The 27,753-nt window shown below is 61.9% G+C and overlaps 1 protein-coding gene across 2 annotated transcripts; it reads right to left on the bottom strand.

Moving 5' to 3' along the window:
- Positions 1-539: 539 nt before the first annotated feature.
- Positions 540-27,753, bottom strand: TTYH3 (tweety family member 3). Of its 2 annotated transcripts, XM_036932934.2 has the most exons (15): positions 27,488-27,753; positions 14,778-14,947; positions 14,587-14,698; positions 14,264-14,484; positions 13,980-14,075; positions 13,483-13,555; positions 13,143-13,218; positions 11,146-11,201; positions 10,368-10,460; positions 8,515-8,607; positions 8,173-8,309; positions 6,444-6,617; positions 5,887-5,962; positions 5,161-5,259; positions 3,481-3,607 (listed from the first exon to the last, which is right to left on the bottom strand). In XM_036932934.2, the coding sequence occupies exons 1-14, from the start codon at positions 27,608-27,610 to the stop codon at positions 5,179-5,181; spliced, it is 1,581 nt and encodes a 526-aa protein (XP_036788829.2). In that variant the 5' UTR covers positions 27,611-27,753; the 3' UTR covers positions 3,481-3,607; positions 5,161-5,178. The 2 variants fall into 2 exon arrangements, with proteins under 2 accessions (XP_036788830.2, XP_036788829.2); XM_036932935.2 differs by lacking the exon at positions 5,161-5,259 and having other exon boundaries at positions 540-3,607.

Genomic DNA, 27,753 nt, shown 5'->3' with positions numbered 1-27,753 from the left:
GTGGCTGGGTAGCAAGGTGTGCTTCTTCAGGTGGTTCTGCAATTGCAAGGCTGGTGGGCGCAGAGCCGCCCCGCCGGCCTCCCCACCTGAATTCTAACGGCCCTTCTCTTATCGCCCAGCATCACTCCACTCAGAGGGCTGTACAAGGACCCCAAAGAGGCGAATGTTGGTGGGAGCTGCCCCTGGATCCCCATCTCAGTGGGGCATCTGGGATGACAGGATTCACCCCAGTGGGGGCTCAGGAAATGCTCCGTGCTCCCACTTGGCCCCCTCCAGCATCCCGGCTCTAGGCCAGGCCTGACACCTTTACAAGAGGTACCACCCCATCCCCTCGGGCCCCTCCAGCACTTGTGTGACCTCAGAGGGAGGCTTTTACTTCAAGACCTCTGGCCGCTGCCCCAAACCCTGCCCCAGCTGCCCGCTGTGCAGACCCGAGGCGCGCTCCCACTGGACTCGGCCCCGAGCTTAAATGGCTCCCTGGCTCCCCGCACACGCGCCCTGCCCACTGGCAGGCAGGAACCAAAATTCAGGAAGAGGCCTGTTTTTTAAAACTTGTTTATTTTAAAACACAAAATCCAAGCTGAATAGAAACCACAGAAATTACACTGACGAGATTTCTTAGTATTTGCCAAGAAAAATAAAGCCCCCAAAGAAATAAAAATCAAACCCCAACCCCAGTTAAAAAAAAAAACCACAGCGACAGCACGTACAGCCATGGCCCTACGGAGGGTGGAGGAAGATGCTGAGTGGTGCAGGCCTCAGGTCCCCGTGTTCCTTCTGGATGCTAGGTCACACTGGGGGGTGGGGTGGGCGCAAGGCCAGGAGGGGAACAGGGAGGGCTGGAGTCTGAACGAAATTATACCGATATATATATATATATAACAAATACAAAGTCGTACAGCACAGAATCATTATGTTTAAACAAAAAGTCCCCCACAAAAGACCCTGGTCCCCACCCATCCCCGAGTTGGGACCTGGGCTGTCACCCACTCTTCTTCAGGCTGGCAGGGGTCCTGGGCAGGGAGGGGTGCTGGGGCTGGAATTGCATAGTGAGATGGGGCAGATGGGCATGGCAAGGCAGCCCAGGAGTGGACACCTGCACAGGGAGCCCCTCAGCCAGTCTCCCCCTCTGGACCCCACCTCCTGCTGGCCCAGCCTATCAGAGGCCTCGGAGCTGGCTGGACCCTGTGGGCCTCATGGCCTGGAGACCCTACTTTCCACCCCCTCAGGCTTCCTGTCCCCACGTGGTTAAGGACCCCCCACCAAATGCCTGAGGGGAGCAACGTCCACTTGTGCAGGGAGGGGAGTGGGTATGGGGAGATCACTGCAATGGGAGTGCTTCAGAAAGGGTCCCCGAAAACGTAGAGAAAGAAAACTAACAGCAGGACCGGCACTCCCCCCTCAAGGGCTGAGGCTTGGGTTTGAACCCTTCTGACTTTTCCCCTTTCCCTGTATTTAGACTTGATGAGCAGAGGGACTGGGGGAAGCCACACGGGACGAGCACATAGGCGCAAGACACATGGCGAGACTCCCGAGCCCACACAGGGCCACGGCCCACCCAGCACCACCTGCCTCTCATGCTATGTACATTCACATTGCGGGCAGCCTCACTGGGGCTGCAGGAAGCCTTTTGTGCTTCTGAGTGGTGGCAGCGTGCCCACTGGACAGGGCTGCTGGGCCTCCTTCCTGACCTGGGGCCAGAGGTGAAGCCTGAGGAAAGGGTGGGCAGGCCTGCTGTGGGGGCCCAGAGCAGCAGCCAGGGGGCCAGGGGAACACAGTGCCTTGCGGTGAGGTTTGGCTATGCCCAGGGGTTGAGATGCAAGGCTCAGGCCCCAGGCCCTCCTCTGCCCACACACTGCCCTCCCCTCCCCTGGCAGAGGCTGCTACAGGACCAGGGCAGATGTAGCCTGTCCCCCACCCCAACTTACCCATTGGTCCCAGACACCAGCACAAAGAAAGGCTGATGATGACGAAGGAATGGATGGCGGCCCCCCCCCGCAGCCCCTCTGCTCAGGTAGGAAGAGCCCACCGCTTGCCATGAGACCTGGACCTGGGCCCTCGCACGCAGCTGCTGCACAGCCCTCTGCTGCCCCAGGTCTGCTACACGGGCCAGAGCCCCTGTACCGTCTCTGTTCCAGGCTGGCTGGGCCAGGGCTGAGACTGGCAGGGGGCTCCCCATTCTGCCCTGGAGGTGGCTCCACAGCAGAAACACAGCAAACATTGTACACTAAAGCCAAAAGCACCTTAGGGAAGCCCTGTTCCCACTTCACAGGTTAGGGAGACGGGGGCCATAGGGACCTTGGTCCTACAGCTCAAGGGACATAGTTCCCGAGGACGAGTCCTCCTGGGGCAGCACCTGCCCAGCGAGGGGTCTCCAGGCCCTCAGGCTGCCTGTGTGTCTACAGCCCCGCCCCAACAGCACCCCAGGAAGAAACGGCGAGGCCAGCCTGCCTCCCAGCTGACTTGCTGGGCCTCATCTCCAGCCTGCACTTGGGGACCTCCAGCTGGCTCAGGGTCAGTCGGGGGCACCCTTGGAGGCTGGGATGAGGTTAGTGGTTAGTCCCAAGAAGGATGGCAGGGGCCAAGGGCACATTCACAGCCAGCTTGGATCCCCGAGGCTGGGCTCTGGGACATTGCCTGTCCTGCATGGACAGGGGATGGAGGAGTGAGCAGCGCTTGGCCTGCAGTCCACCTGCTCTAGAGATGACAAACGTGGTTAGTGCAAATGAACCGAACAAAGCTGCCAAGTCGGGGCGGGGTGGGTGGGATTTGGCACCAAGAAGGCAGCCAGCACTGGGTGAGCAGCCTGGCTTGGCGTGGTACCTGCTGTCCTGGCCATGGAGGGCCAGGAGCCATAGGCAGCGGGGTGCTGAAGGGAGAGCAGTGCAGGGCAGGAGGCAGAGAAAGCGGGGCCTCCCTAAGCTTTTGGCACCTGGTGGGAGAGGCCTGCGGTCAGGTCGACGACGCTGCAGAGAGGAGCGTGGAGGTGCCATGGGCGTGTCCCCGCGGGAGAGGAACAGGAGGGCACACAGATGTCCCTCCAGATGCCCGGCAGAGGGGGCGCAGGCTGCCTGTGAACTTAGAAGGGAGGCACAGAAGCCTGGAGGGTGCAGGAAAAGCATCTCGCTGCGGGGAAAGGAGACAGACCATAGGGGAGGGCCAGCTGCTGGAGGAAGTGCCAGGGACACAGCACCGTCGAGTCTGGCCCAGAGAAGGGCTCTGCACACCCAAATCCTTGGGAGGCAGAGAGGCGAGGGTGGTGCCAAGGGTGCTCCTGTGTGTTCAGGCAGGTGACCCCAGGAGAGGGCGTGGGCCCGGGCCCCTGAGTCTCCCCGGCCTAGGGCTCATGCCGGGTATCTCCATAGCCCTGCAGGAAGAGGGGGGACAGGAGGGGCAAGTGGCCGCAGAGGTGCCTGCAGCGGGCTTGGCGAACGTGCAGAGGGTCCGGCGGGCGGCCGTGGATGTAAGCGGCAGTGTGGCGCAGGAGGAGCAGGGGGATTGGCACGTGGAGCAGATGGCAGGCCATGGGGGCCTAGTGGCCGCTGCCGCTGGAGTTGGGGCGAGGCTGGCTCGTGGCGAGGTATTTGGCTCTCATGCTGGAGGTGTACTGGAAGGAGACAGGGGAGGCGGTCAGCAGGGCCTTGGACACAGCCCAGCACAGGCCTCGGTGCGGTGAGCCAGAAGCACCCTTGGGGCAGGAGGCAGTGGGACCACTGACAGAGCCCTGAGGAGGGGTTCAGCTGCAGCCAGCCGGCCCAGGGCCCAACTCCCCAGCCCTGGCTGCCCCCCAAGCGCAGGTGGGGCTCAGCCTCCTCTCCGCATGATGACACGAGCACTCAGTGCCACACCCCACAGGCCAGAGCTTGGACACCCCCAACCACACCCACTCGCCAAGCAGGACCTGAGGCCACACACAGGCTGCCTGCAGGGCTGGGCTGAGGGCTGTGGGGAGACCTCCCCCGTGGGACCCCAGCTGAGGGGCTGGGAGGAGGGCATCATGCAAAACTGGGGTCAAGCTATGTTCAAGGAAGTGTCAGAGAGTGCGCAAGGGCCCAGACCTAGGCCACAGCAGGAGGAGCCCCCACAGCTGCTCTTCCCAGGAGCCGAGGGAAGGAGAGCCTGGGCGGCAGCAGTCCCTCAGGTTGGGGGCACTGCTGCCCGCTCAGGGTGGGGAGCCAGACTCGGCTTCTCCAGGTCATGGATGCAGGGCAGAGGCAGCTGGGGGAGGGGACAGCCTGCATATCTTGGCCACCCTCATCTAACCTGAAGCATTAGGGTCTTACTTAAGGCATGTGTGTGGGTGTGTGCTCACAATAAACACACCTACGGATGGCACGTGCTATGGCCAGACAGTGTGCAGAGGCCACATACCCATGGAGTGGGGGTAGGAACAGAGGCATGTGCCAAGGGTGGCCAGTGGTATGGAGTCTGGCAGACTGACTCCAGAGCCACATACTGACCCCACTGACCCTGGGGGGCTCCAGCAACCTGAGCCCCCACTCCTCAGCCCCCAAATCAGGAGGGACAGTGTCCCCTGGTCCCTGAGATCCCCCTGGAGCTCCTGCTTGGGAAGGTTACAAGCACCCAGCAGGCAGCTGTGAAGGCATGCCAGGAGGGGCGGCGAGACCAGGAGAGGCAGCAAGTGCCAGGTAGCCATCTTTCCATGGCCGTGCAGCTGGGGTGGGGATGGTGGGCAGTAGCCCGCAGCCCTGAGGAGTCCAAGCAGGTCCACAGAGTGCTGTGCATGGACCGTCAGGAGCAGCTTGCACATGGCCTGCATGTGCCTGTGCGCACCTCTGGGCATGCAGGGCAGCACCTCAGGTGGGCCTGCCGGCCACACCCCAGGGCCCTAGCTCACCCGGTCCCTGAGCCTGGGTATCAGGCCCAGACACACCCAGGCATCTGCATACCCCATCTCCTTGCTGGGAGGTGCTAAGAGGGGCTGGGGCCACCTGCAGCTTGGTCAGGCATGGGGAGGAGGGTCACTGCCCCTGGCATGAGGGCAGCAGTCCAGAGCTGACCCAATGGGCACTGAGCTGAGACAGACCTACAGCATGTCAGATGGGCCCAGGCCAGCACTGGGAAGGGGAGGAGCGAGCAGAGGGCATGGGGTGCAGGTGGGCAGGAGGGGCAGGCAAGGGACCTGGGGTGGGTCAGTACCTGTCACTCTGAGGGCAGTCACCACAACGTTCGGGCACTGTCCATGGGCTTAAACTGCCAGCCTGCGAGACTGCCAGAGTCCCGGGCAGCCAGATAGCGCTAGGAGGGCCCGGGGAGGAGGGGGTGCAGGAAAGAGAGAAAAAGGGTGGCCTCAACGCCAGGGTGCAGGCGTAGCCCAGAGCAGTGCCGACCAGGGCTGCTGGAGCACAACGGGATGGCTGGGAGCCCACCCTGCCCCTGGTCCAGGTCTGGGGCACCCAGGCCAGCTGCGTGCTGCAGGGCACAATGGGGCCACCACATGTGTGGCTATTTCTAAAGTATGGTGGCATTCGGCCTCTCTGGCCCTCTCTTTGGCAGCCCACCACCCCCAGGAAGCCGACCAGGTTTACTCTCTGCAAGCTCCCTTTCTTTGGCACCAAACTACCCTGTCTCCTCTTTTTCCGTGTCTCATCCATGAGGCCAGAGGGAACACCAGGCACAGCTGGAAGAGCCAGGGCCTGACATCTGCAAGGTGAGCTGAGGAAGTCAAGGAAGGAGGGGGGCGGGCTGGGGCGGGAGGAGAGAAGTCAGGGCCGAGAACCAGGCTGGCCCCAGCCACCCACCCTGGACCCCAGGTGCTTTCTGGCCAGTCCGTCTACACAGGCGGGATGCCTACCTGAGAGCCCCTGGGCTGTGGTGTGCCCACCCAGGCCTTGGGGCCCCTCGCCCTCCCGCCCAGAGACTTACTGAGGGCGGCGGGGACTCGCGCCCAATGAGGGGGGTGTTCTCACAGCGGGGATTCTGGAAATTGGCGTTCTGGCTCCTGTGGTGCAAGGAGAGAGGGACCGTGGGTGTGCGCTCACCACGCGTGCCCTGTGCTGGGTCCAGGCAGACCCCGTGCCCACCCCCTTCTGCACAGTACCCTTCCATCCCGACCTCAGTGGGGGTCACCACCCTGTATGCTGCCCACTAGCAAGGGGTCCTGTGAACCTGGCACGGTGACCTCAGCCCAGTCAGAGCCCCCCAACCCAGCCGCACGCCGCCCTGCAGTGGGCAGTACACACAGGCCCTCCATCTGACCAAGTGGCCTCCGTGGTGTCAATCCAGGCTTGCCAGGCTGACCCTGGGCAGAGCCACCACAGCCCCTGAGGCCCAGCCCTGGCGTGGTCTCCAGTCTGGCGGCCCCCTCCTGACGTGGCCCACCTGCCCCTGCTCCAGCCCTCCGCCAAGGCTGGACCTGCCCCCCCAAGCAGCGGCCGCGCCCCACACGCGCGGCCCGGGGCTCGGCTCGCGGCCCAGCTCACATGTACTCGGTGACCGGGGCGTTGCTGACGGTGTGGGCCGCGGCTGGGATGCTGGTCTCACTGCCGTAGCTGCTGCCGCAGCTGTACAGGCTGGGCATGTGGACCCGGTAGAGGCCGTCGTGGGCCTGCCGTGGCCCTGGGGCGGCCTCCTCCTCCCCGTCCTCATCGGGGCCCCTGCAGGGAGGGACACTGGCTCAGGCTCACGACCCCCAGAGGGCGGGGCTCCAGTGCAGACACACCTCGCAGTCCTGGCCCCCCAAACACACACTACAGAACCATGGGCAAGCGCCCTGGCTCTGTCCTCGGTGAGACGGGGGTGCCACACGTTTGTCCCTCAGCCTGCACACAGGGACGCCATCTGCCTGGCAGAAGGGGCAGGGTCCCTCCTGGGGAGCACAGAGGGCTGGGGCCTGGAAGTGGAGGCACCCGCATTTGGCTCTGCAGGGCCCCCACAGGCCCATCTGTCCCCAGCACCCCCCCCCCGGCCTGCCATCCCCCACTCCGCTCAGGCCGCTGCAGGGCGAGGCAAGGGGGCTGCGGGTCAGGCCTTCAGCACATTCAGGACTCATCAACCCAGTCCGGTCCCCAGGATTTAGGGCTGGGCTGCCTGGCAGCGATGGCGCAGGTTGGCCGGGCCTGGGCTCTCGTCCCAACTCCCCACGGGCTGGATCACCTCGGGCAGAGGGTGTCCTCACAGTGAGGGCAGTGGGGCAGTGGGGCAGTGGGCCGAGTGCTCCCACATAGTGGTTCTTGCGGTGTCTGATCCCCAGAGGCATGTATTCTTACAACCCCACTTTACATTTAGGGAAACTGAGGCCCAGAGTGGTTATGGGACCTGTCTATGGTCACTCAACAAGCAATGGTAGAGCCAGGATCTAAATCTAGGCCATGTGGCTCCCGGGCTGTGCTCTTAGCCACTCCTGCTTAGGTGTCAACTTCACAGTCACCACCAGTATCACCACGACCAGCCCCCACCATGATCACCACCACCGTCACCACTGCCCTCATCACCATCGTCTCTGTCATTATCGGTGAGACCAGTATTATCACCACCATCACCACCATCACCACCACCACAGAAAATACAGCAGAATATCTAGACAGAAGAGACCTGAGCTGGGCTCTGTGCCACCCAAGCTGGGCCACCACGACATAGCTGCAGCCCAAGTGGGAGGGGAGTTGGTGGGTCTGCAGGGGCCCAGGCAAGGGAAGGGGGCCATACACCAGTCAACCTGTACTGACCAGGAGACTGAGGGTCTCCCTGGAGCCACTAGGACCCCACTGCGAAAATAAGGACGTAACAGCCTCAGGAGAGATGCCATCCTGGCCACCCACTGAGCAGGCCATGGAGGCCCACTCAGCACCGTCCCTACCGAACCCTGAGCCCACAGCCAGCCAGCCAGCTCTCCATTCCAAGGCCAGCCGGTCAGAGGCGCAGGAGGGCACAGGCCACGGGCTGGCAGTCAGAGAAATGAGACCCTGGTTCTCCCTGCCTGCTGTGGACTTGCCCATCACCTGGGCTGGGAGCTTCTCAGCCCAGGTTTCCATCCACACAATGAAGATGCTCATCTCGGCCCTGCCACCTCATGGTCACTAGAGGCTTAGAGGGTGTTAGGAGGTGAGCAGGCATGTGTCCCCGTCTCTAGGGACAAGGACACGGATGTCCAGAAGGCCTGTCCCTAAAACATCCTGCATGCTATGTGGCCTGGGGCAAGCCCTGAGCCCCTACCTCTTCTGTGGCCAGGTGTGTGGGACACTGCAGACGATGGAGCTGAACATGAGCGCTGTGACGAAAGAGAAGAGGGCCAGGTAGATGAGGCCCTCGACACCATCATAGCAGAAGCCCGTCAGGGCCTGCACGTAGTCCTGAGGCCGGGAGAGATGGGGAGGCACGGTGAGAGAGCATGGGGGGCCTTGGTCCAGCCCACAGTGGCCTGGCAACCCGACTTGAGGCTGGGCTGAGGATCCACCATCCACTGATGACCCCCCTTCCTGAGCGACCACGATGCCCTGCCCCCAGCCGTTTGCCACCCGCAGGTGCACGGCCTGGCGCCAGGAGGCCCATCCTCACCAAATGCAGGCTCCGGCAGTCCACCAGGGCAGTGAGATGCTGCAGGTTCACCTCTGTGCCGTTCAGCACCTCCTGGACACGGAGCAGGGGCTCCTGGGGGCACACCCCACACAAGGTCAGTATACACGTACCCTGGGAGCACCTCAGGGCCCTGTCTACCCCATATGCTGCCATCACGAACACCCTTAGCCCCACAGTCTTGGCACAGGCCCTAAGGACGCAGAGCTTTTAGACTGAGGATGCAAGGGTGGCAGGGAGAGTGGGAGCCACCACCTGCCCAAGGAAGCCACCGCTGTGTAGACCCTTTAACAGGAGGGGCAGCAAACACCCACCTGGTTCCTGACATGGGCCTGCTTCTTCTAAGAATCTTATTTTAAGGAACAATTAAAGACAAGGGAACATTTTCACGATATTTTAAGACAAAACATTATCTAAAACACTGTAGAGTGAGCCTGACCCTGCAGAGCCTGTGTGTGTGTGTGTGTGTGTGTGTGTGTGTGTGTGTACATGGACACCTCTTTCCCCATCTTCTCCACGTGACATGGTGCTCCCTCAGAACGGCCATCAGACACAACACTGCCTGTTACATTTTCTAAGGACCCTCTGCAAGCTTGAAATGGATTTCAGGATATGCTAACTTATTGCTACAGGCTGAACTATGTCCCCCAAATCCATATGGTGCACTCCTAACTCTCAGCACCTCAGAACGTGATTGTATATATAGCTGATCTTGACCAATATGGGTTTGAACTGCAGGGTCCCCTTATATGTGCATTTTTTCAATAAATACATATCAAAAAACTTTTTGGAGACTTGCTACAATTTGAAAAAACACTCTTTCCTCTAGCTTACCTTTATTGTAAGAATACAGCACATAATCTATGTAACACACAAACGTAAATTGACTACCTTCCTGGGGAGGCCACAAGTCAACAAGAGGCTAGGTAAGTAGGCAATAGTAACAGTAGTTATGTTTGGGGGAGTCAAAAATTTTATGTGGATCTTCAGTGTTGGTGCTCCTAATCCCTGCACTGTTCAAGGCTCAACTGTATTTGAAAAAGGGCCCTTAAAGAGGTAATTAAGGTCACGTGAGGTCATTGTGGTGGGCCCTGTTCTGACTGCTGTCCCTGTGAAAGATCAAGACATACACACAGGAACGACCTGGGGAGGACACAGGGAGATGGCGTCTGCAAGGCCAGTGGAGAGGCCTGGGGGACACCAGCCCTTCCCACACCTAGACTTCCACCTCCAGACCGGGAGAGGACCAGCTGGCCTAAGATGCCCAGCGTGGTCTCTGTTACAGCGGCCCCAGCAACTAACATACTTACTTGCCCCACACAAAGCCAGGAGGTGCCCTGACTGCAGCAGGAGTAAGAGGAAGGAGTTTTAATAAGCTGCTTTTTTTTTTTTAATGTAAGTTTTGGGAAGCGTTTATTAGCGAAGGGCTGGCTGCTCACAGCTGGGAGCCCTGTGGAGCCTGCCAGCTGGCCAGCACCTCCCAAGAGCAGCGACAGCCATGTGCCGTGAGAGCGCTCAGACCCCAGAGCACCTTGGGCAACACTAGAGCACCTGCGATTCCTGGATGCTCTAGGTGCCCCTGCTCTGAGGCTCCGGACAGGTGGACCTTCCGCCCTGCATCTGATCCATCTCCTCAGTTTTTAAATATGAAGAGTTTGCATTGTTTTTAAAATAAAGAACAAAATTGTTCTTAAAATCCCTAGGGCAATGAAGGGAGTGTGGAGGGGAGACAGGGCAGCTTCCCGTGGAAGAGCAGGAGGGAGGACGCCATGATGAGCAGAGGGGCATGCACTGCATGGGGCCCACCCGGCCTCTGGTCTGCACCCCGCTCTCACCTTGGTGGCTGGGTACTCCCGGGGGACAGTCTTCAGGAGCTCGGTCACAGCATCCTGCATCTCCACCAGCGCCTTGTGGCTGCCCGACAGCTTCTGCTCCACAGAGAGGCCGGCTGATTCCAGCAGGGCCAGGCAGCCCACTTCTCCCTCCCATACCCACCCATGAGGCAGGTGAGCTCTGGTGCCCCAGCTTCTGCCGGCCTGAGGGACCCAGCCCATGGCCACCAAAGTTCCCAGAGAAGCCGGACTGCAGCAGGGCAAAGGGGACACCCCTCGCTGGGGCCCCCACAGGCTGCGCACCCACCCAAAGAGAACACAGATCACTGAGTACGACGTCTGGACAGCGGGCAGGTGAGCTTTAGGATCCCGGGGGGCTGTGCGATTGTGAGGCATGACGGGCCGTAGGCTGGAAGGTTTCCCTTCAAATCCCACCATGATGGCCTGTCCTATTATTCCAGAGTGGGCACAGGACCCCTCCCTCAGTGAGGTATCCTTGGGCGCCTTGTGCCGGCTGGACAATCAGCTTGGCCCAGCAGGGATGGCCCAGGACAACCCAAGAAAAGAAAGGAATCCCACAGATTTGGTGGCATTAAGCAGGCCACCCCTGAAGGCTGCTCTGAGGGCATCAGGGCGGTGACCCCAGGGGAAGTCAATGACACCAAGTTGATGTCTGACAGCTCCCAGGTCCCGATCTGATGGGCAGTGGATATCTGGGCCTGCTTGGTCTCTTTCACGCCCTGCCCTGGCCTCCCAGGGCGGGAGCAGCCTGGAAGCTCACCTGCTGGAAGGGATTGGAGGCACGAGCCGAGCAGGCCAGGTAATACCGCAGGATGTCTGTGGAGAGAGGTCAGGGCAGCTAAGTGACCCCAGCTGTCTGGGTGTGTGTGCGTGGATGTGTGTATCTGCATGTATGTGTGGATGTGTGTATCTGCATGTATGTGTCTGCTGGGTGTACATGTCCTCACGTGCATTTCTGCATGTCTGTGCATGCACTATATGTAGGTGTGTGCTCATGTACACTGCACGTGTGTTTGTGTCTGTGCATTTGTACGTGGCTGTGTGTGTGGGAGAGCATGTGTGAAAGGGAGGTGGTCTCTAGGGAGCCCAGGGCCAGGCCCAGACCCCTCTGCTCCAAGCAGGGTCCCCACAGCATGCACAGTCCTCTTGTGGGGGATCCTCGTGTGTCCCTTCCCTCTGGAGCAGCAGACAGGGCAACAGGGATGGGCAGGGAGTCAGAGGACCCCTGGGGAAACATTTGCTTATGGGCCACTTGAGCAGAACAACAGTTCCTAAGCCAGAATGTCACCCCAAAGAGGAGGGCACAGCCCACGGTTCTCAGCCTGGAGGGCCCAGGAAGTAGGTGGCCTGCTTGTTCTGTCCCCATTGAAACACGTGTGAATTCAGTGTCCATGGGACTCACAATTCTGATTCTGAAAACCCTAGGAGGCCCTGGCCTGACTGGAGCCCAGGGAGGAGCCCTGGACCCTGCCTGCCTGCCCGCCCCCACCCCTTGGACAGAAACACTGGCTTTGGATGGGAAGCACCTCCACTTCTCAGGACAGGGACTGGGAGCGAGAGCTTGAGGGCAGGGCTGGCCGCAGCCAGGGCAGCCTCATGTGCACTCAGCCCCAGAGCTCTGGGGTCCCCTCAGGCTCGTGCTGGGAACATAAGAAGGCACCCGCTTCACTTCAGCCCTGGTATGTGGAGCCTGCGCACAGGCTTTGTGGGGCTTGGGGTGGCCTACGGCCTCATACATGTGAGGCTGGGGCTGCTTGTGTGTGCCAGGACCCAGGAATCCCACGCAGCGAGGACCGGGAGAGGCCAGGCCGATGGCACCGAGGCAGGGATGGTGGCATGGATAGCAGAGCAGGCACCCTCCCAAGGGAGACAGACAGTCTTCCCCGCACTGCAGGGACAGCCCGCCTATTTTTCTCTCACGGAACACACAGCACTGCAATCAGGGGAAGCCAACGAGCTTAGCACCCCCCCAGCTCTGACTGCACATTGCACCCCAGACCCCAGAGGCCCACCTCCACCTGCCCCCCGAATGCCCAACATGCATCACACACCTAGCCCCAACTCCAGACCTCCTCCCCCAACTCAGTCCACAGCTCCCAAGACAGCTGCTCACACAGGGACTGGAGCCCTCAGAGATTCTGTCCCCATGTCTACATTCAGGGAAGCCCACTGGCTCCGCCTGCCCACTTCTCACTCTTGTGGCTCAAGGCACCTGTCTCCTGCCTGCAGGAATGCCTCCCTGCCTCCCTCCTGACCTACCTCATCGCTCCAGCAGTCCAAAGAATCTCTGAAAAGGAAACTCAGCCACGGGCCATGTCTCCTATCCTTCTCACCCTCCCTAGAATAAAGCCCAAATTCCTGCCCCTGACCTGGCCCTGCTGGGCCACCCTCTCCTCTCCCAACTGGCCTATTTTCTGCCTCCTACACACATCAAGTTTGTCTCTGCCTCAGGGCCTTTGCACAAGATGCATAGGCTTCTCTGGCTCAATTTTAATGCCACCTCTTTGGCAGGCCACGTGGACTGGCTCTCCCTATCCCCCTACTCCTGTAGCCTGCTCCTACCCCTACTGTTACTGGCCTTACACAGAGCCTATCCTCATTCTTAGAGCCGCCCACTCTTGGAAAGCGATGATGTTCACTCACTTGCTTCCTGATCTGGGTGGGTCCTGCTTCCCCCAGACTGAGACCCCACAAGAGCAAGAATGCCTGGGCCTGGCTCACTGGGTCTCCCTAGCCTGGCCATGGCTGCAGACTCACCCCCACTCAGCACCGAATGCTCCTCCACCATCCTGGTCACATAGGTATCGGGGTCCACACAGAAGTCACTGGAGCCCTAGGGTGGGTGTGGGCAAAGAAAAAGGGGTGACTAAGCTAGCCCCCCATCCCTCAGCTCTTAGGGAAAAGCCTACCTCCCAGGATCTGTTTGAGACCCCAGAAGGCACAGTAAGAATGTGGGGACACTGACCTGCCATGTACCTGCTGACAAGTCCCCACCCCTCTCAGGACCTCAGTGTCCGAGGGAGGATGGAAGGGGACAGTGTGGCTTCCCCACCCGTTGGCCCAGCAGACAGGATCACCCTTCCCCTCCACCACTCACCACAGACACAGCCAGCTCCAAGCCCAGAGCACTCCAGCTGATGACCAGGGCCAGGACCCCCAGCAGGCAGACCCTTGGAGAAAAGAAAGCCACTCAGCAACCCCAAGCCAAGGGTGACAGCCATGCCACCTGCCAGGCTGCAGACCACAGGACCAGATCCCAGGACGATCTGGGGATCTGCAGGGGGCAGTCAGAGCCCCAGAGAGCCCAATACAAATACACTTCCCTCCCACCTGGAGTGGGTTAGAGTGGGGCTGAGAGTGGGGACAGGGTGGGCACATCTCAGCTTGTGGGAAGGCCAGGTGGGTTCCTGGGCCCTCTCCTCAGCAGGCCACAGTTCTCTGCTTTCACCAGAGTGCTTCAGGGTCTTCCCTTTCCCCCACTGTGGGAGGCCCTGCGGCAGGCAGACTCTGTGGCTGGACCCCAAGTGGGGGAGAGGGAAGCCGGTCTGACTCGGGAGCCCAGCCTCTGCCCTCTGCTGGGGCCCACAGACTCACCCCACCAGGACACCCTTGGAGCTGCGGATGAGGCCGACCAGCACCAGCAGACAAACAGCCACGTCGAGCAGCAACAGCCCTAAGTAGCCCAGCCACCTGCGGGCACATTGCAGGTGTGGGCCCAGCACAGGGGACATGGGAGCGGGAGAAGCGGGTGTTGGGGCGGGCAGGCATCTGGACCCCTCGGAGCCCTGAGGGGCATCCGCAGGCGGCTTTGGAATACGGGGATTGGCATTGGTGCTTGTAATGGGGGCCCATTGGCAGGAAAGAGGACCGGGCCGCACCTGTACCAGTCGTAGAGATCGACCTGCTCTGCCAAAGCCTCCAGTGATACGTCCGGGTTTCTCCAAAACGGGATGGCAGAGGTGTAGCCTAGCAGCGCCTCGAGTAGGTCCTGCAGCCGCTGCACCGCTCGCAGGAGCTCGGGCCGCGTCGCCAGCTGCCGTTCCAGGCTCTGCAGGTTGGGGTCCGCCGTGCGGTTCAGGGCGGCGGCCGTGTCCCATACCTGCGCGGGGCCAGCCGTAAGCGCGCTCCCCCGCCCCCCCCAGGAGCGCGCGCACAAGCAGGTCGGAGGGCAGGAGGCGCCCCTCCCTCGGGCAGCACTCACGCGGTCCTGGACCCCAGCCACAGTGCGGTTGGCGTGGCGCAGCGAGTAGGTGGCCCGATGGATGCCGTCGCTGGTTTCCCCGTTGCCGTAGAAGCCCACGGCGATGCCGGCGCTGCGACAGGACGCGGCGCGTAAGGCCAGGCCCCGCCCCCGCCTGCGAGACCCCGCCTAGGCCCCGCCCCCGCGCTCACCTGCAGACCAGGGTGGCGATGATGACGCACCAAGCGGTGCAGCAGCAGTCGGCGTCCAGGTGCTCCTCGCTCTTGCGCCGCCGGCAGCACAGCCAAAAGGAGTAAAAAAGCAGGAAGAGGAGATCCAAGGCGAGGCAGGCCAGCGCGGCGGCCCCCAGCAGCAGCAGCGCCTACGGACGGTCGGCAGGCGGCGCTGCAGGTGCGGACCCCCGCCGCAGCTCCGCGCCTGCACCTGACGCCGGGACCGGCAAAGCCGACCCCGCGTCCCGGCCGCGGGGCCAGGCACACACTCCCGCTAAACCCGCCCCTCCACGTGCCCGGCCCCGGGTGCCGCGGCCCCCTACACCTGAGAGATGTTCCTGTGGTCACCCAGACCTGGGACCCCAGACTCACGTCCTGAACCTGCAATAGACCCCAAGACTCAACCCCACTGAGAGGGCCCGGTGGGCAAGACCACAGTGTCCTCTCTCCTAGCCCCTCCCAGTCCGCGCCCCTCCCCATGGGAGCCTGTCACTGCCTGGGACCCAGAGACCAAGGCCGACTATGTTTGAACAGGGAACCCCAACTGCATGGGGAGGCGGCGCTGGGTCGGGGTGGCCAGGCCCCTGGGCAGGGCCAGCATGGCTGCTGACTGGCCATATGGCCAGGGAAGTTTTTCCATCTCCCTGGGCCTGTTTTCTTTTGTGAAAAGGAAATGATGCAGCCTCCTCAGGTAAGGTGGGCAGAGGCTAAATAGAGGCCATGTCTGCTGTAGGGCTCAACGCCCTTCAGGAGGAGGCCCCACCTGCTGCATCCCCAGCACCAAGAATGGTCTGGACCTGGCTGTGTTTGCCAGCCTGGGCCCCGGGCAGCCTGAAGGGCCCAGAACTCTCCAACCCCGTCTCAGCAGGCCCCTGGGAGGAAGAAACACCTCCACCCCACACCCTCCGTCGCTGAGGCTGGTGTCACCCATGGGAAGCAGCTGACTTGACCCACAGTGACACCCGCTGTGGCTCAGCCCTGGGTAGTTTGCCTGGCCTGGTGCCTCACTCCAGTTCACTGATAAAGAAACTGGCACCAGAGGAGAAGTGGATGAAGCACCCACGTGCCACGTCACAGTCCCTCTGGCAAGACCCGCACATGCCCCTTGTTGGGGTGGGAGTGGGGGCAAACGGCTGCAGGCTGGACCTGCCCACGTGTACCTCATGGCGGAAAACAGGCCAGTACCACACAGAAGGCCTGCCACTCGGAGGCACCCACCCTTGGGGGCCACTGGAGTTGAGCTGTGACCACTGGGCACCCCTCAGCTGCTGTTGCCTACAGACAGCACTGCAGAGACATCCAGAGCAGGGGGGCCTGCACACACGTCTGAACACCCAGCAGCGTGGCTGTCCCTGGGCCTGAGCCAGGGAGCCATCAGGTGGAACACCCCAGGCCCACCTGCCCCCTGTGGCCCCCTAGGGAGGAGAGGCTCAGCCACGGGAACTGCTGGATGGCAGCCCTGGGCCATTTCCCAGGGGACAGTTGCCAGGCAGCAGAGGGAGGATGGCAACACCCTCCACCCCACAGGAGCTGCTGGCCCCAAATGCCTCCAGCCCAGCCCCACAGCAAGGCAGGGCTCTCCCACCTTGCACCTGCTCAGGGAGGCACCGACTGAACAGTCACGGCGGGGGTGTTCACCTTAAGGGGCCTTGTAGTGGCATCCCCCACACCGCCAGCACAGGCTGTCAGTAAACCTCGGGTGCCAGAGCTCCCAGGGCCTGCCCTCACATGCACAGTCTGCCCACTGACCAGAGGGGCCATGGGCCCCGCTATTCCCTGCTCGCAAGGCAGAGGATGTCAGCACTTCCATACCAGGCGCGCCACTGCCTCTACTCCACCTGCCTGTAGCTCCTTTCCGAGAGCCCTTCCCCCAAACCAGCGATCAGGACACCCCCACTTCCCACTTAGAAGCCTCCACCAGAAGCCCCCTTTCAAAGTCCTGCTGGCCCTGGCCCCTGAGGTTCTTTGGGCCATGTCCACCAGCCCCATCTTCCCCATCTCTCTCGTGTTGGCAGCCCTCTGGAGGCCCCCTCTGCGGTCTGACAGGCCTGCTGGTGCCCCTGACTGGAAAAGCCTGCACTCCCACCCCACCTCTTCTCCTGAAGGACCCCCATCTCCCACCCTTCTCACCCCCAAGTCCAAAACACAGCTGGCTCGGGGCTGGTACTTTAGCAAGGACATCTACATACATCCTCTTGAGGAAATCCTTCCCGGGGTGAGGAAGCCAGGGGTCAGGGGCACAGGGCAGGTGGGATCCCACGTGGGTCCCTGAGCCCACCCAGCCTGGCACAGGCAGAGCTCAGTCTGGCGGTGAGCAAGCCCAGCGCTCAGTCATCAGGGCTCAGCAAAGAGGTCGCAGGCTTGGGGCACTGCCTCAGTGGCACCAGGACCACCCACTCCCATTTGCCAGATGGGACAACTGGGCGAGATAAGCACATGGGGTCAGGCAAGAACCCAGCACCTGGCCGAGGTGGGCCCGGCACGGCGGGGCTGGCCGCTCATTTGGGAAGCTTGTCAGGAGCCAGGCACCCAAGAGACGCTTCTTCCAGCCCTCAGAGCTGCTGGGCTGGAGGAAGGCGCACGTGGTGAGGCCTGTGGGGGCGCCTCGCTGGGAAGGCAGGGCCTCAACCAGGTCAGAAGGACACTCAGAGTCGAGGCCTGGGGGTGCTGAGTGGTGAGCCAGCCATAGGCAGCACTCCCGAAGGCACTGCCCCGGCCCTGGGCACTGCGCAGGCGGGTGTGAGCGGCTCCTGCCTTCCTGGGGTTGCCTTCTAGGGCTTTGACACAGCTGTTTAGTTTGTTTTTGCGGGTTTGCTGTACTTGGCCCATGAATGCACACTGCTTTTACAATTACAACACAAACCAGAGACCTGGTAGTAACTCCTTTCAGCTGAGCGTGGGAGGCCCCTGCTCGGAGCCCAGCTCTGCATGTGAGCTGTGTGGTCTCTGGTCAGGCTCTGTCGCCCTGTGCCTGCTTCCTCTTCTCTGGGTCCCAGGCAAGCATTTCCCAGCCCCTCTAGGGCTGTCCCATGGCAGAAGGGCCAAATTTGGGGCCCTCTGGGTTTATGCGCTGTCACAAAGTCCCTGCTGGTGCCTAGCCCCCCAGCAGCTGAGATGGAGGGGAGTGACACTCCCGCCTTGCCACCAAGAGGCTGAGAATTGCCTGCTACTGGACAGAGGCTCAGCGACAGGAGCGGGGTGGGGGTGGGGGGGCATCTCCTGCCCATCCCTGACAGCCATACCCCAAACTCAGGCCTGAGAGGGGCAGCACAGCTCTCGGAGAGCCAGTGCTGAGGTTCAAATGCTGTTCTGCCTAGTTCTAGAATGTGACCTCAAGTCAGCTACTTTGACCCCTACCTCAGTTTCCCCACGTATGAAACGGAGACAGTAATAGCCCTCTCCTAACAGGGCCACTGTGTGGATCCCACAAGTGAAGGCACCTCCGTGGTGATCCCCCAGGAATGGTCAGTACCCAATGGGTGCTTCCAGGGCCAGCTGTCACCATGCAGTCTGGTGTGCTGGGTGCAGGGAGCAGGCACCTTGGCTGCTCGAGAGGAGGGAGCCCAGGCCTCTCAGACAGCAGGGGCATGTGCACATCATGCCCACACCTGCCCGAATTCACAATTGAATACACACACACGCATGTTCATACATTCACCCCACAAACATGCCCACACACACGTTCATATGCCCATGCATGGTCACACATGCCCATGAATGTCCACATTCACATGCACATATCTACACCAATATGTTCACACACAATCACCCCACACATATTCACATGCACGTTTGCATGAACACACAGCAAGCCATTGCCCTGTGAGTTCCCAGCAGTAGTGGCACAGCAGGCCCCCGGCTGAAGACCCCGAGGTCATGAGCTGGAGGAGGGTGGTCCCCAAGAACTTGGGTGTCAAGCACTTCCAGAGGCTGGGGGTGGGGAGGCAGCCAGCTGGCCACCTGCCCTTGGGGAAGCTGCCGCTGCTGGTCACCCCTGCTTTGCAGGGCAGATTCGGGGTTCTGAGCAAAGGTAGGACCACTGTCCAGGCGTTGGAGGGGCCAGGTCCTGGGGCCGACAGAGGGGCACCAAGGGAGGAAGGTCACTTCCAGAGGCTTCCCTGGGGGCCCAGGTGTCCCGGGTCATCCCCAGAGCCCTGCCCACGGGGAGCCAGGCATCCCTCCCTTCCTGGTCTGTCTGCCCAGCTCCAGGAAGCCCCTCCAGACCATGAGGACAGGGACCCGACTTCCACCATCCATGCCGGGTCTGATGGCCATACCACACCCAGTGGGGTGCTAGAGGGACCCCCCTAAGCTCAGCAATTTAGCAGGGGTGGTGCCCCCTCTGGCTCTGTGGCCTGGCACACACCGGTTCCTCAGAAATGTGGGGCCTCCCTGCTCCCCATCCCAAGCTCCTAGAGGCTGAGACAGCTTTCTCTCTGTCAGAATGTTTTTCCCCCTGGATGGGGCCAGCCTCAACTATCAACCGCACTGGCAGCTCGTGGGGGCCCCAGTGCAGCCCCAGAAGGCAGGCTGCGGGCTTGTAGCAGGATAGCCTCCCCAAACCCCATGGGAAGGTGACGGCACACCTCTGGTTTGCACAGGAGCACTCCAGGAATAGGGGGTGGGCCCAGCTGCTGCTGTGAACACACAGGGCCCATCGTTGTCCGGGTGCCAGAGCCAGGCAGCAGGGTGCCCAGCACAGGCGCTTCCTCCTGCCAGGGGCCCGCAGACGCCCAGAGTGACCTCTGCCCCTGTCTCCAAGGCCAGACTCTGAGAGAACAGCCTTCCGCTGGCATTCCCGTGACGGCCCCGCCTCCCCTCTCCAGGCTGGCGGCCCCTTGGCTTCCTCCGGCCCATTCAGAAAGAGAATGGGAAATGTCTGCTCAGCATCTGGGCTCTGACCAAATGGAATCTTCCATCTGTGAAGGAAGTGATGCCAGCACTCGGTCAGGCGAGGCGAGGCGAGAAGCTGAGGCCCACGTCCTGCCTGCCGGCCAGCCACCTGAGACACTAGGAGAGCGCTGGGCTCTGTGAGGGAGCGCGCAGGGAGGATGGCGTGGACACAGGTGCACCACCCCTTCCAGCCCTGCTGCTTGTTCTCAGTCCTGGGCCACCCTTCTCAAAGCCCCTGCAGCCCCTGCACAGTCTGTTCCCCAGCGAGGCCCCTACCCTTTCCCCCAGACTCTCCCTCAGGCCCTAAGGCCCCCTAAAGCCCCCACCCACTTTGGAAACACCCTATGAGCCAGAGCTGAGGGTCTAAATGCCTACCCCATCCCAGTTCGGGCCCAGGCCCAGGTCTGAGGCCTGTTGGAGGACCTAACAAGCCCCAGCCACGGGCCGGGACACAGCAGACAGGAGAGGCCCCAGGGCAGAGACTGTCCTCCGTGTGACAGGCAGCTCCCTGTGCAGGTGGGTGGTCCCATAGGGTCAAGGGATCCCTGGCTCAGCCCCAGGGTACACAGGGGCCCCGAGCCAGCCCTGTGAAGGGAAGGCTCACAGTGAGCCACCAGCTTTTACCAAAAGCTTGGTAGCAAGAGGCTCAGCTCCATCCATAGGCACACTTGAGGCCCTGAGCCTGCCCTTCCATGCCCTAACATGGACCCACTCCTGCCTGCTCCACCCCCACGACCTGGCCTGGACACTGCCTGTCAGCACACGGGCATTGCACCCCACCCATGCACACAGCCAGGCTTGGTGCCAGCTCAGATCACCACAACCCCGGGACACACAGCCATGGGCTGCCTGCATAGGCAGCTTCAGCTGGGGGTCCTTGCAGCTCCTGGCAGCCCCATGTGAAGGCCCAAGTGGAAGCATGCCACACGAGGACCTTACACCAGAGTGACAGACCCGCACCACTGGGAGCCCCTCACAAGGGCTCTGATGTGAAGTGTGGGTCCTTGGCTGCCCCCTGAGCCCAACCCTAGCCACAGTGGGGTGCCTCCCTGTGGGCTGTCCCAAGCACCCAGGCACTGGGGCTCACGGGGCAGGGAAGACTTGGGGACCAGCAGTCCAGAGGTGACTCTGGTAGACTCCCAGAGGCCAGGGGACTTCCTCTAAGTCACACAAGCTGGGGAGGTAGAGCTGGGACCCTAGCCCAGGCTGCTGTGACTACAGTCTGGGGGTCTTATGGCTGCCTGTGGCATGACAGGGACAAGCAAGACCCACAAGCTGAGCCCCCAGAGAAGGCCTCAGCCAGCAGTCCCCCCAGCTCGGTTCCCTGTGCCAGCCCTTCCCCAAAGGCAGCTCAGACAAGGCGTAAAGGATGAGGCTCCAAACAAAAGGTGAGTCCAAGTTCCGCGTAAGTCCCACGCTGCCCTGCACTGCGGTGTCTCGCGGGAGTGTGGAAGCCTGAGCCGCCACACCAGCGCCCTCGGCCCAGGGCTGGCCCTGAAATCAAGGAACGTCAGTGTGGCGTCCTCAGCACCAGTCCTGGCACAGGAGCCATGGGCATGACAAACAAGACCCCAGCAGTTCAGGCCTGGAAGCTCAGGGGCTGGGAGCCAGCAGAGGACCGAGGGGTTGCAGAAGCATCAGGGGGGCCCTCTAAACTGCCATCTCAGGGTCAGGAGGCGCCAGCAAGGCATCATGAGGCAGGGTGAGTATGCACAGAGGGGCAGGTGTGACCAAAGGTCTGGGACAAGGTCCAGGCTGCACACCTGCATCCTAAGGGGCCACTGAGCTAAGAACAGGCAGGGCCAGGCCTGAGCCCACAGCTCTGGGCAGCAGAATGAGGGTCTGGTGGATAGGGCCAGGGCAGGATGGGGAGCAGCAGGCCCCTCCACTGCCTCTGGGGTGTGCCCCACCCAGCCCAGATGGCCAAGAGCCTTTCTCCAGAGAAAGAGACCAGGTGGGGTGTCCAGGAGCTGAGGGGGAGGGGGAGGGGCGGTGGAAAAGGCTCCTCTCACCTCCTGGGCCAGGCTGAGTGGGTGCTGACGGCCTGGGCCGCAGAGCTGAGCTGGAAGCCATGCTGGCTGTGCAGCCCACAGCCCCCCACCCCTCTAACACACTTGGCTGCAGCTCCCAGATGCCGACCAGAAATTAAAAACAGATTTTCCACTGAGCCAGGCTTGGGTTTCACGAATTCCATGACGGTGAGTTCGTGGCCGTGCATGAAGTAAAAGCACAGACGGCGGGCAGCAGAGCAGGAGCCTGAGAGGGGCCCAACGCTGTCCAAGTCTTCCCACCCCGAGGTCCAAGGTCCAGGCCACTGGGCTGCACATGGACATGTACCAGCTGTGCCCTCACATCCTCACAGGCACACACAAAGCTCACCCAGAATCCCCTGGACAGGGCCTGGCGACATGGGGCTAGAGGCCCCAAGAGAAGCTCTGGCCGGTCACCTCCAGGCCCAGCACCCGCCCTGCTGCCCTCCAGGCCTGGGGGCCCGCCCTCCTGTCTGCCAGAGTCCTGGCGTTCTCACAGCCCCCCACCCCAACCCCAGCGTGATGTCCCGGCAACTCCTCTGTTCTTCCCCAGGCTCATCTGCACTGGTCATCCCAGGGGCCTGGGACACAGGCCTCAGATGCAGTTAGGAGCCACCGGGCTGCCCTTTCCCAGGGAGATGCGGCTCAGGGGTACAGCCCAAGCCCAGATTCAGCCAGGGCTGGACTCTACAAGGGAGCCTCAGAGTGCCAGTGGTCAGGAACCCAGCCCAGAGAGCACAGAGCCAGAGCGGGCAGAGCCAGGAGGGCAGCACGTGGCTGGTACCCCACAGAGGCTTAAGAGGCCACCCAGGCTTTGGGCTGCTCAGCCTACCCGCAGCCAACACAGGGCAGGACCAGCCACCTTGAGTGCCTGTGGGATGGGACAGAGCCCCTCACACAGCTACTCCTTAGAACCCAGGCCCCCGGCCGGGAGGACCCACGCCTCAGCCAGCCCCTTTCAGCAAGGTGGGAGGTGGGCACGCCAACCAGGGCTCAGGGTGGTACATGTGTGCACGAGCTTTGACCCCAGGACACATAAAAAGCCCTGGTGTTGGTGGAAACGTAGGCTTGTGGGTCCTGTGCAGCCCCCTCCCAGCCCACACACAGGTCCTGGCACAGTTGGATCCACCCTGCATGGACCTACCTGGCCCTGCTTCTGGGGACACACTCCACACCCAGGTGCCTTCCCCTGGCTCTGGAAAAGCCAGCTGGCACCAAGTACAGCCCCATCCTACTCCTGGCATTGTCTGGAGGTTCCACCACAGCTCCACCCAAGGCACAAAGGGTACCTGCTGCCCCCCAGAAGCCCACGGTGTGGTGGACTCCTCAGGAGTCCTACTGGGCAGGCAGCAGACCCGATTCTAGGGCATCTGCCATCCCGTCTCTCCCAGGGTAGTCACAGGCCCCTCCTCAGGAACTTAGCTTGGGGGCATCCTCTGGAAAGTGGCCTGCCTCCAGCAACATGAGCGGCTCCCCGCTACAGGTGACACAGTGCCCAGCATGTGCCCCCTGAGCTTCAACAGCCTGTCTGAGGGTCTGTGCCCTCATCCATCCCAAGACCATGCCTCTGAGAGCCTCGTGAGGGCCGTGTGTGTGTGTCCTGGCCCAGCACAAGGGCCCAGGGCTGGCTCTTGTAACATGTCCCAATTCCTCGGGGGCCACGTGGGGCACTTCCCAAATTCATGCCCCAGGCTCTGGGCTGCAGATTCGGTTCCTCTTCTCTAGGAAAGACTCAGCAGAGCTGCCTGGTTGGGGCGGGGCCTGGCCCTGACACCTGCTCACCTCCCCTAAGCCAACACCTGCTGGCAGATTGGGGCCTCTGTCCCAACTCTGCAACCACATGGTGCTATGTCCTGGGGGAGGGGGTGCTGGGCTAGAGCCGCCCATGTCTTCTGGCCCACTGATGCTGGCTCCAGGGGCCCAGCTTTGCTTCTGTAGGGGCAATGGTGCCCAGCCCCAAGGCCATGGCATGGCTCCCCAGAAAACTCTTACGAACAGCATGAGCCTCTCCGGCAGAGCAGCTGCGGCCTGGGGTCCACAGCCACAGGGCACTCCACTCGGGGCCTGACCTAGAGCCCTGGTCAGGGCCAAGACAGCTAATGTCCCTTCCCCGCAAATCCCCTAAGCAGAGCAGCACAGTGTTGGGGACAGAACTGGGCACCACACCCTCAGACCCTTGACAACCAGAAGCCACTGAAGGGCCCAGCAATGGCACCTGGTAATGCAGACCTGGCTCCAGGGCCAGGTGGAGCACCTGCTGAGCTTGGTCCCAACACCTGCTCCCCAGTGGGTGTAGACTTGGGGTAGAGGCAACCACCGGCCATGATGGGCCTGATCATTGCCATGAAGCGGACACTGCACCCAGCCTGCCAGCTTGGCTGCCATGACAACAAGGGAGACCCTCTCTCCTCTGAGCCTGCACCCACTCTGTGAACCGGGAGTCCCTACCCACTCAGCTGTCCCTTGCAGGGGAGCTCCGGGCATGCTGGCTGCTGGCAATGGCCCAGCCCCAGGGGGGCCACAGCAGACCACACAAGCCCTTCTGCCTCCTTCCAAGCACCTGCTCACCCACAGACCCCATCAGCCCCCCACAGAACCTGCAGCAGCTCTCCCTGTGGTCTGCCCATCCACAGATGTCACGGGCCCCCAAGAGACAGGTACGTGGCCCCGCAGCCCCTGCTCTCCAGGACAAAGGCCTTAGGAATATGGAGCTGGAGACCTTCAGTCCCAAGAGGAACTGCAAACCTTTAGGATATGAAATCCCACTCTTGCTCTTGCAGTGGTTCCAAAGCCCCCCAGTGTAGGGCCAGTCAGGGCTCTGGGAGCCCTCAGAACACCCCCATCGGTTCCTAATCCCTAACCCCCCTGCAGAGGGGGTGTCCAGGAAGCCCCTGACCCTGGGGCCGACTCTGGCTCCTAGTGTCACAGGGGCAAGAGCTCTGTAGCAGGATTCTGGCCCTACCGACTACTCACTATGTGTTTCTGAGCCCGTCTCCTTTTTGACTGTACGGTTTGCTAGTCTGTACAGTGGAGGCAATGTTCCCCACCTTCCAGGCTGGTGTGAGAAAGGGCTGGTGATAGATAGCCCCAAACAGTGCCCCAAACAGGCCTGGCCCACAGGGTTTTCCAGGGGGTTCCACCAGGGCTCCCAACAACAGACGGTGAGGCAGGAATAGCAAAGAAGGACAAAAGCTAGTCTCCCATGCCACATATACCCCCACTGCCCTGGACCCAGCCAGGCCCCACCTCTGCCCTGGGCAGCCCACCAGGCAGGGATTGGGCCCAGCCTGCAGTCCAGGTTGGGAGCCAACACAGACAGGCTCCCAGGCCATGAAGGAGTACCCTAGGTCAGGAGGACAAGGGGTCCGCCACCCACCAAGGGGGCACTGTTTGGGGCTATCTATCACCAGCCCTTTCTCACACCAGCCTGGAAGGTGGGGAACATTGCCTCCATTGTACAGACTAGCAAACCGTACAGTCAAAAAGGAGACGGGCTCAGAAACACATAGTGAGTAGTCGGTAGGGCCAGAATCCTGCTACAGAGCTCTTGCCCCTGTGACACTAGGAGCCAGAGTCGGCCCCAGGGTCAGGGGCTTCCTGGACACCCCCTCTGCAGTGGGATGGGATCACTGCCCCTGGACAGCTAGGAATGCTCCATCAGGGGAGGCAGGATGGAGCCCAAGGCCACAGCCCACGCCGACCCATTGCCTGCCCACCCAGGAAGGAGCTCTGTCTGCTGCACACCCAACATGGAGCAGGAGCACCGGGCCCTTGCATCAACACAGGAACTGTGCAAAGGTGCGCAAGCACAGACTTCAGGATGAGGCAGGAAAGACTCAGAGAGGTCAAGGGCTCGCCCAAAAGCACAGCACAGAGGCAGGACGCATGCCCAGGTCTGGTTCATTCCACAGCCCCCAGCCAGGCACGGAGGCGGCAGGGGAACAGAGACAGACTGGTTTCCACACTGTGAATTATTCAGTGGCTAATTCTGCTCCTTGGAGAGAAGGCAGGAGGGTGAGTCAGAGCCCTCCCACAGCAGAGGAGGGAGCAGTGCTTATAGGGGTCTGGGGCAGGGACCAAGGACCTCTGAGGGTACAGGGCCCTGTGGGAGGCCAGGCCACTATTGGGGCCTGGGCCTGCCCACCACTCCCGAGCCTCCCAGGCTGCAGCATAGGCCCCTGCACACTCCCCACCATGTGTCCTAGGTGCCCTGGAGGGCAGGTGGCAGCCCTGAGCAGCAGGGAAGTTCTGCGAGACTCACAGACACCCAGGTGCCCTGGCGGTTGGTTGCCCTGGAGCTTCAGAACTGATAAGTGGCAGAGAACTTCCTAGAGCAAAGCCCAGCTCCTGGCCTGCAGAGGCTGGGGGCATGTGCGATGGGGCCAGCACACGGGGAAGTTCCTGCAGAGCCCCCACACTGGCAGCCCCCTGCCGCTGGACTTCTAGAATGTGGGTGTTGGGTTTTATAAGAATCCTCCTGTCTCTGGGCGTGCCTGGGCCCATCCCTCACCCCCTTTCTGATCTGCTCAGGAACTATCAGCAGGGCTTGGGAGTGGGCACCAGAAGAACACTGAGGCTAAGGGTCGGGCTCCTCTGCACGGCTGGGGTGCCCACAGTGCCCTCACTCATTCACTGCTTCTTGTTCTCCTTCTCTGGATAAGGGAAGCCACACAGGACAGTTCTGAATAGCCGAGGTGTGACATGGTCCACGAACACCGGACCCCAGGCCATCTGGACAAGCAAAGCCATTTCCACCCCACCCCAGGGCTCTGCAATGACCACCAGAGAGGCACCCTGGTCAGGGGGCTTCCAAAATTCTGATCCCCAGGCAGGAAGGAAATGTTGTCTGGTCCCCTGCCCTGCACTTAAATGACTGGTTCAGGGATAGGGGTGGCGCTGGGGCTTGGCATGGCCCCAGGCCCCGGGTCCTGCACAGAGAGTCTGGTCACCTGGGAGAGGGCAACAAATGGCTGCCACCGCCCCCCACCTCTGCCCAGGCTCAGCCCTTTTCCAGCCTCCCAGACTGAGGCCCACTTGGTGTCCCTGTGGGCAGGCCTCCCTCCATCAGGGGCCACAGGCAGCTGGGTCTCTGGGAAGGCCAGGTGTCACCACAGAGCACAGGGCACCATGTGTACATCCCACAGCCTGGCTGCCCAGCAGAGGTCATTACTGGCCAGGGAGAGCCGGCACTTGCCTGGCCCACTCACCCACCAAAAGGCTGCTCCAGCTGGGGACAGAGAGCGAGGAATCCCCTCCTAGCTGAACCCAGTCCTCTCAGCATCACCTTGGTCTCAGAGCCCTGGGTTCCTCGGGGTAGGGGGCTCCCTGGACTGCTCTGGGTGATGGACAGGGGCCTGGACTGGAGCTGACAGCTGGCAGGGGGCTCCGCAGAGGGGAGGGTGGCGGTCCACATAACCCCAGAAAGGAGGGCCTTCGTGACACCAGAGGAGAAGGCTAGAAACTGCAGGAGGGCCATGGACCCTGGAGGGGCATGCGGGTCTCAGACTCTGGAGAAGGGGAGCCTCACGACCCTCCAGAAGAAAGCGTGACCCAAGAGGAGGAGGGGGCCCGTGAACGTCCATGGGAGGTGGGGACGTCCTTGGACCCCAAAAATTGAGGGGTCAGCAACCCTTGGGGCGGAGGGCCCACGACCCTAGTTAAAGACTGAGGCCGTGACCCTCGGTGGGGGACGAGGGGTCTTTAGGCCTTCGTAAGGAGGGGGCCGTGACCCGGGGTCCCGACCCCCGACCCGGGGTCCCGCGTCACCTGCTGGTAGTCGGTGTCCTCGGGCCGGAACTGGCTGCTGGTGGTCTCCCAGCGCAGGTCGAAGTGGGGCAGCCGGTGCAAGAGGTTCACCCACCAGGGCGCCGCGTAGCTGACCCCGGCCATTGCGGGCCGGCCTCGGGCGCGCGGCGGCCGCGGGGCTTCCTCGCTGGCCCAGCGCGGGGTTCAGGGGCCAGCCGACCCCTGCCTGGCCTCCCGCATCGCCAGCGCTCTCCTGGGCCCGGCCCGGCCCGGCTCGGCCCGGCTCG

The sequence above is a fragment of the Manis pentadactyla genome, chromosome 10 (assembly GCF_030020395.1).
Source record: "Manis pentadactyla isolate mManPen7 chromosome 10, mManPen7.hap1, whole genome shotgun sequence".
Lineage (NCBI taxonomy): Eukaryota > Metazoa > Chordata > Mammalia > Pholidota > Manidae > Manis > Manis pentadactyla.
This window is presented reverse-complemented; position numbering and strand designations above follow the sequence as displayed.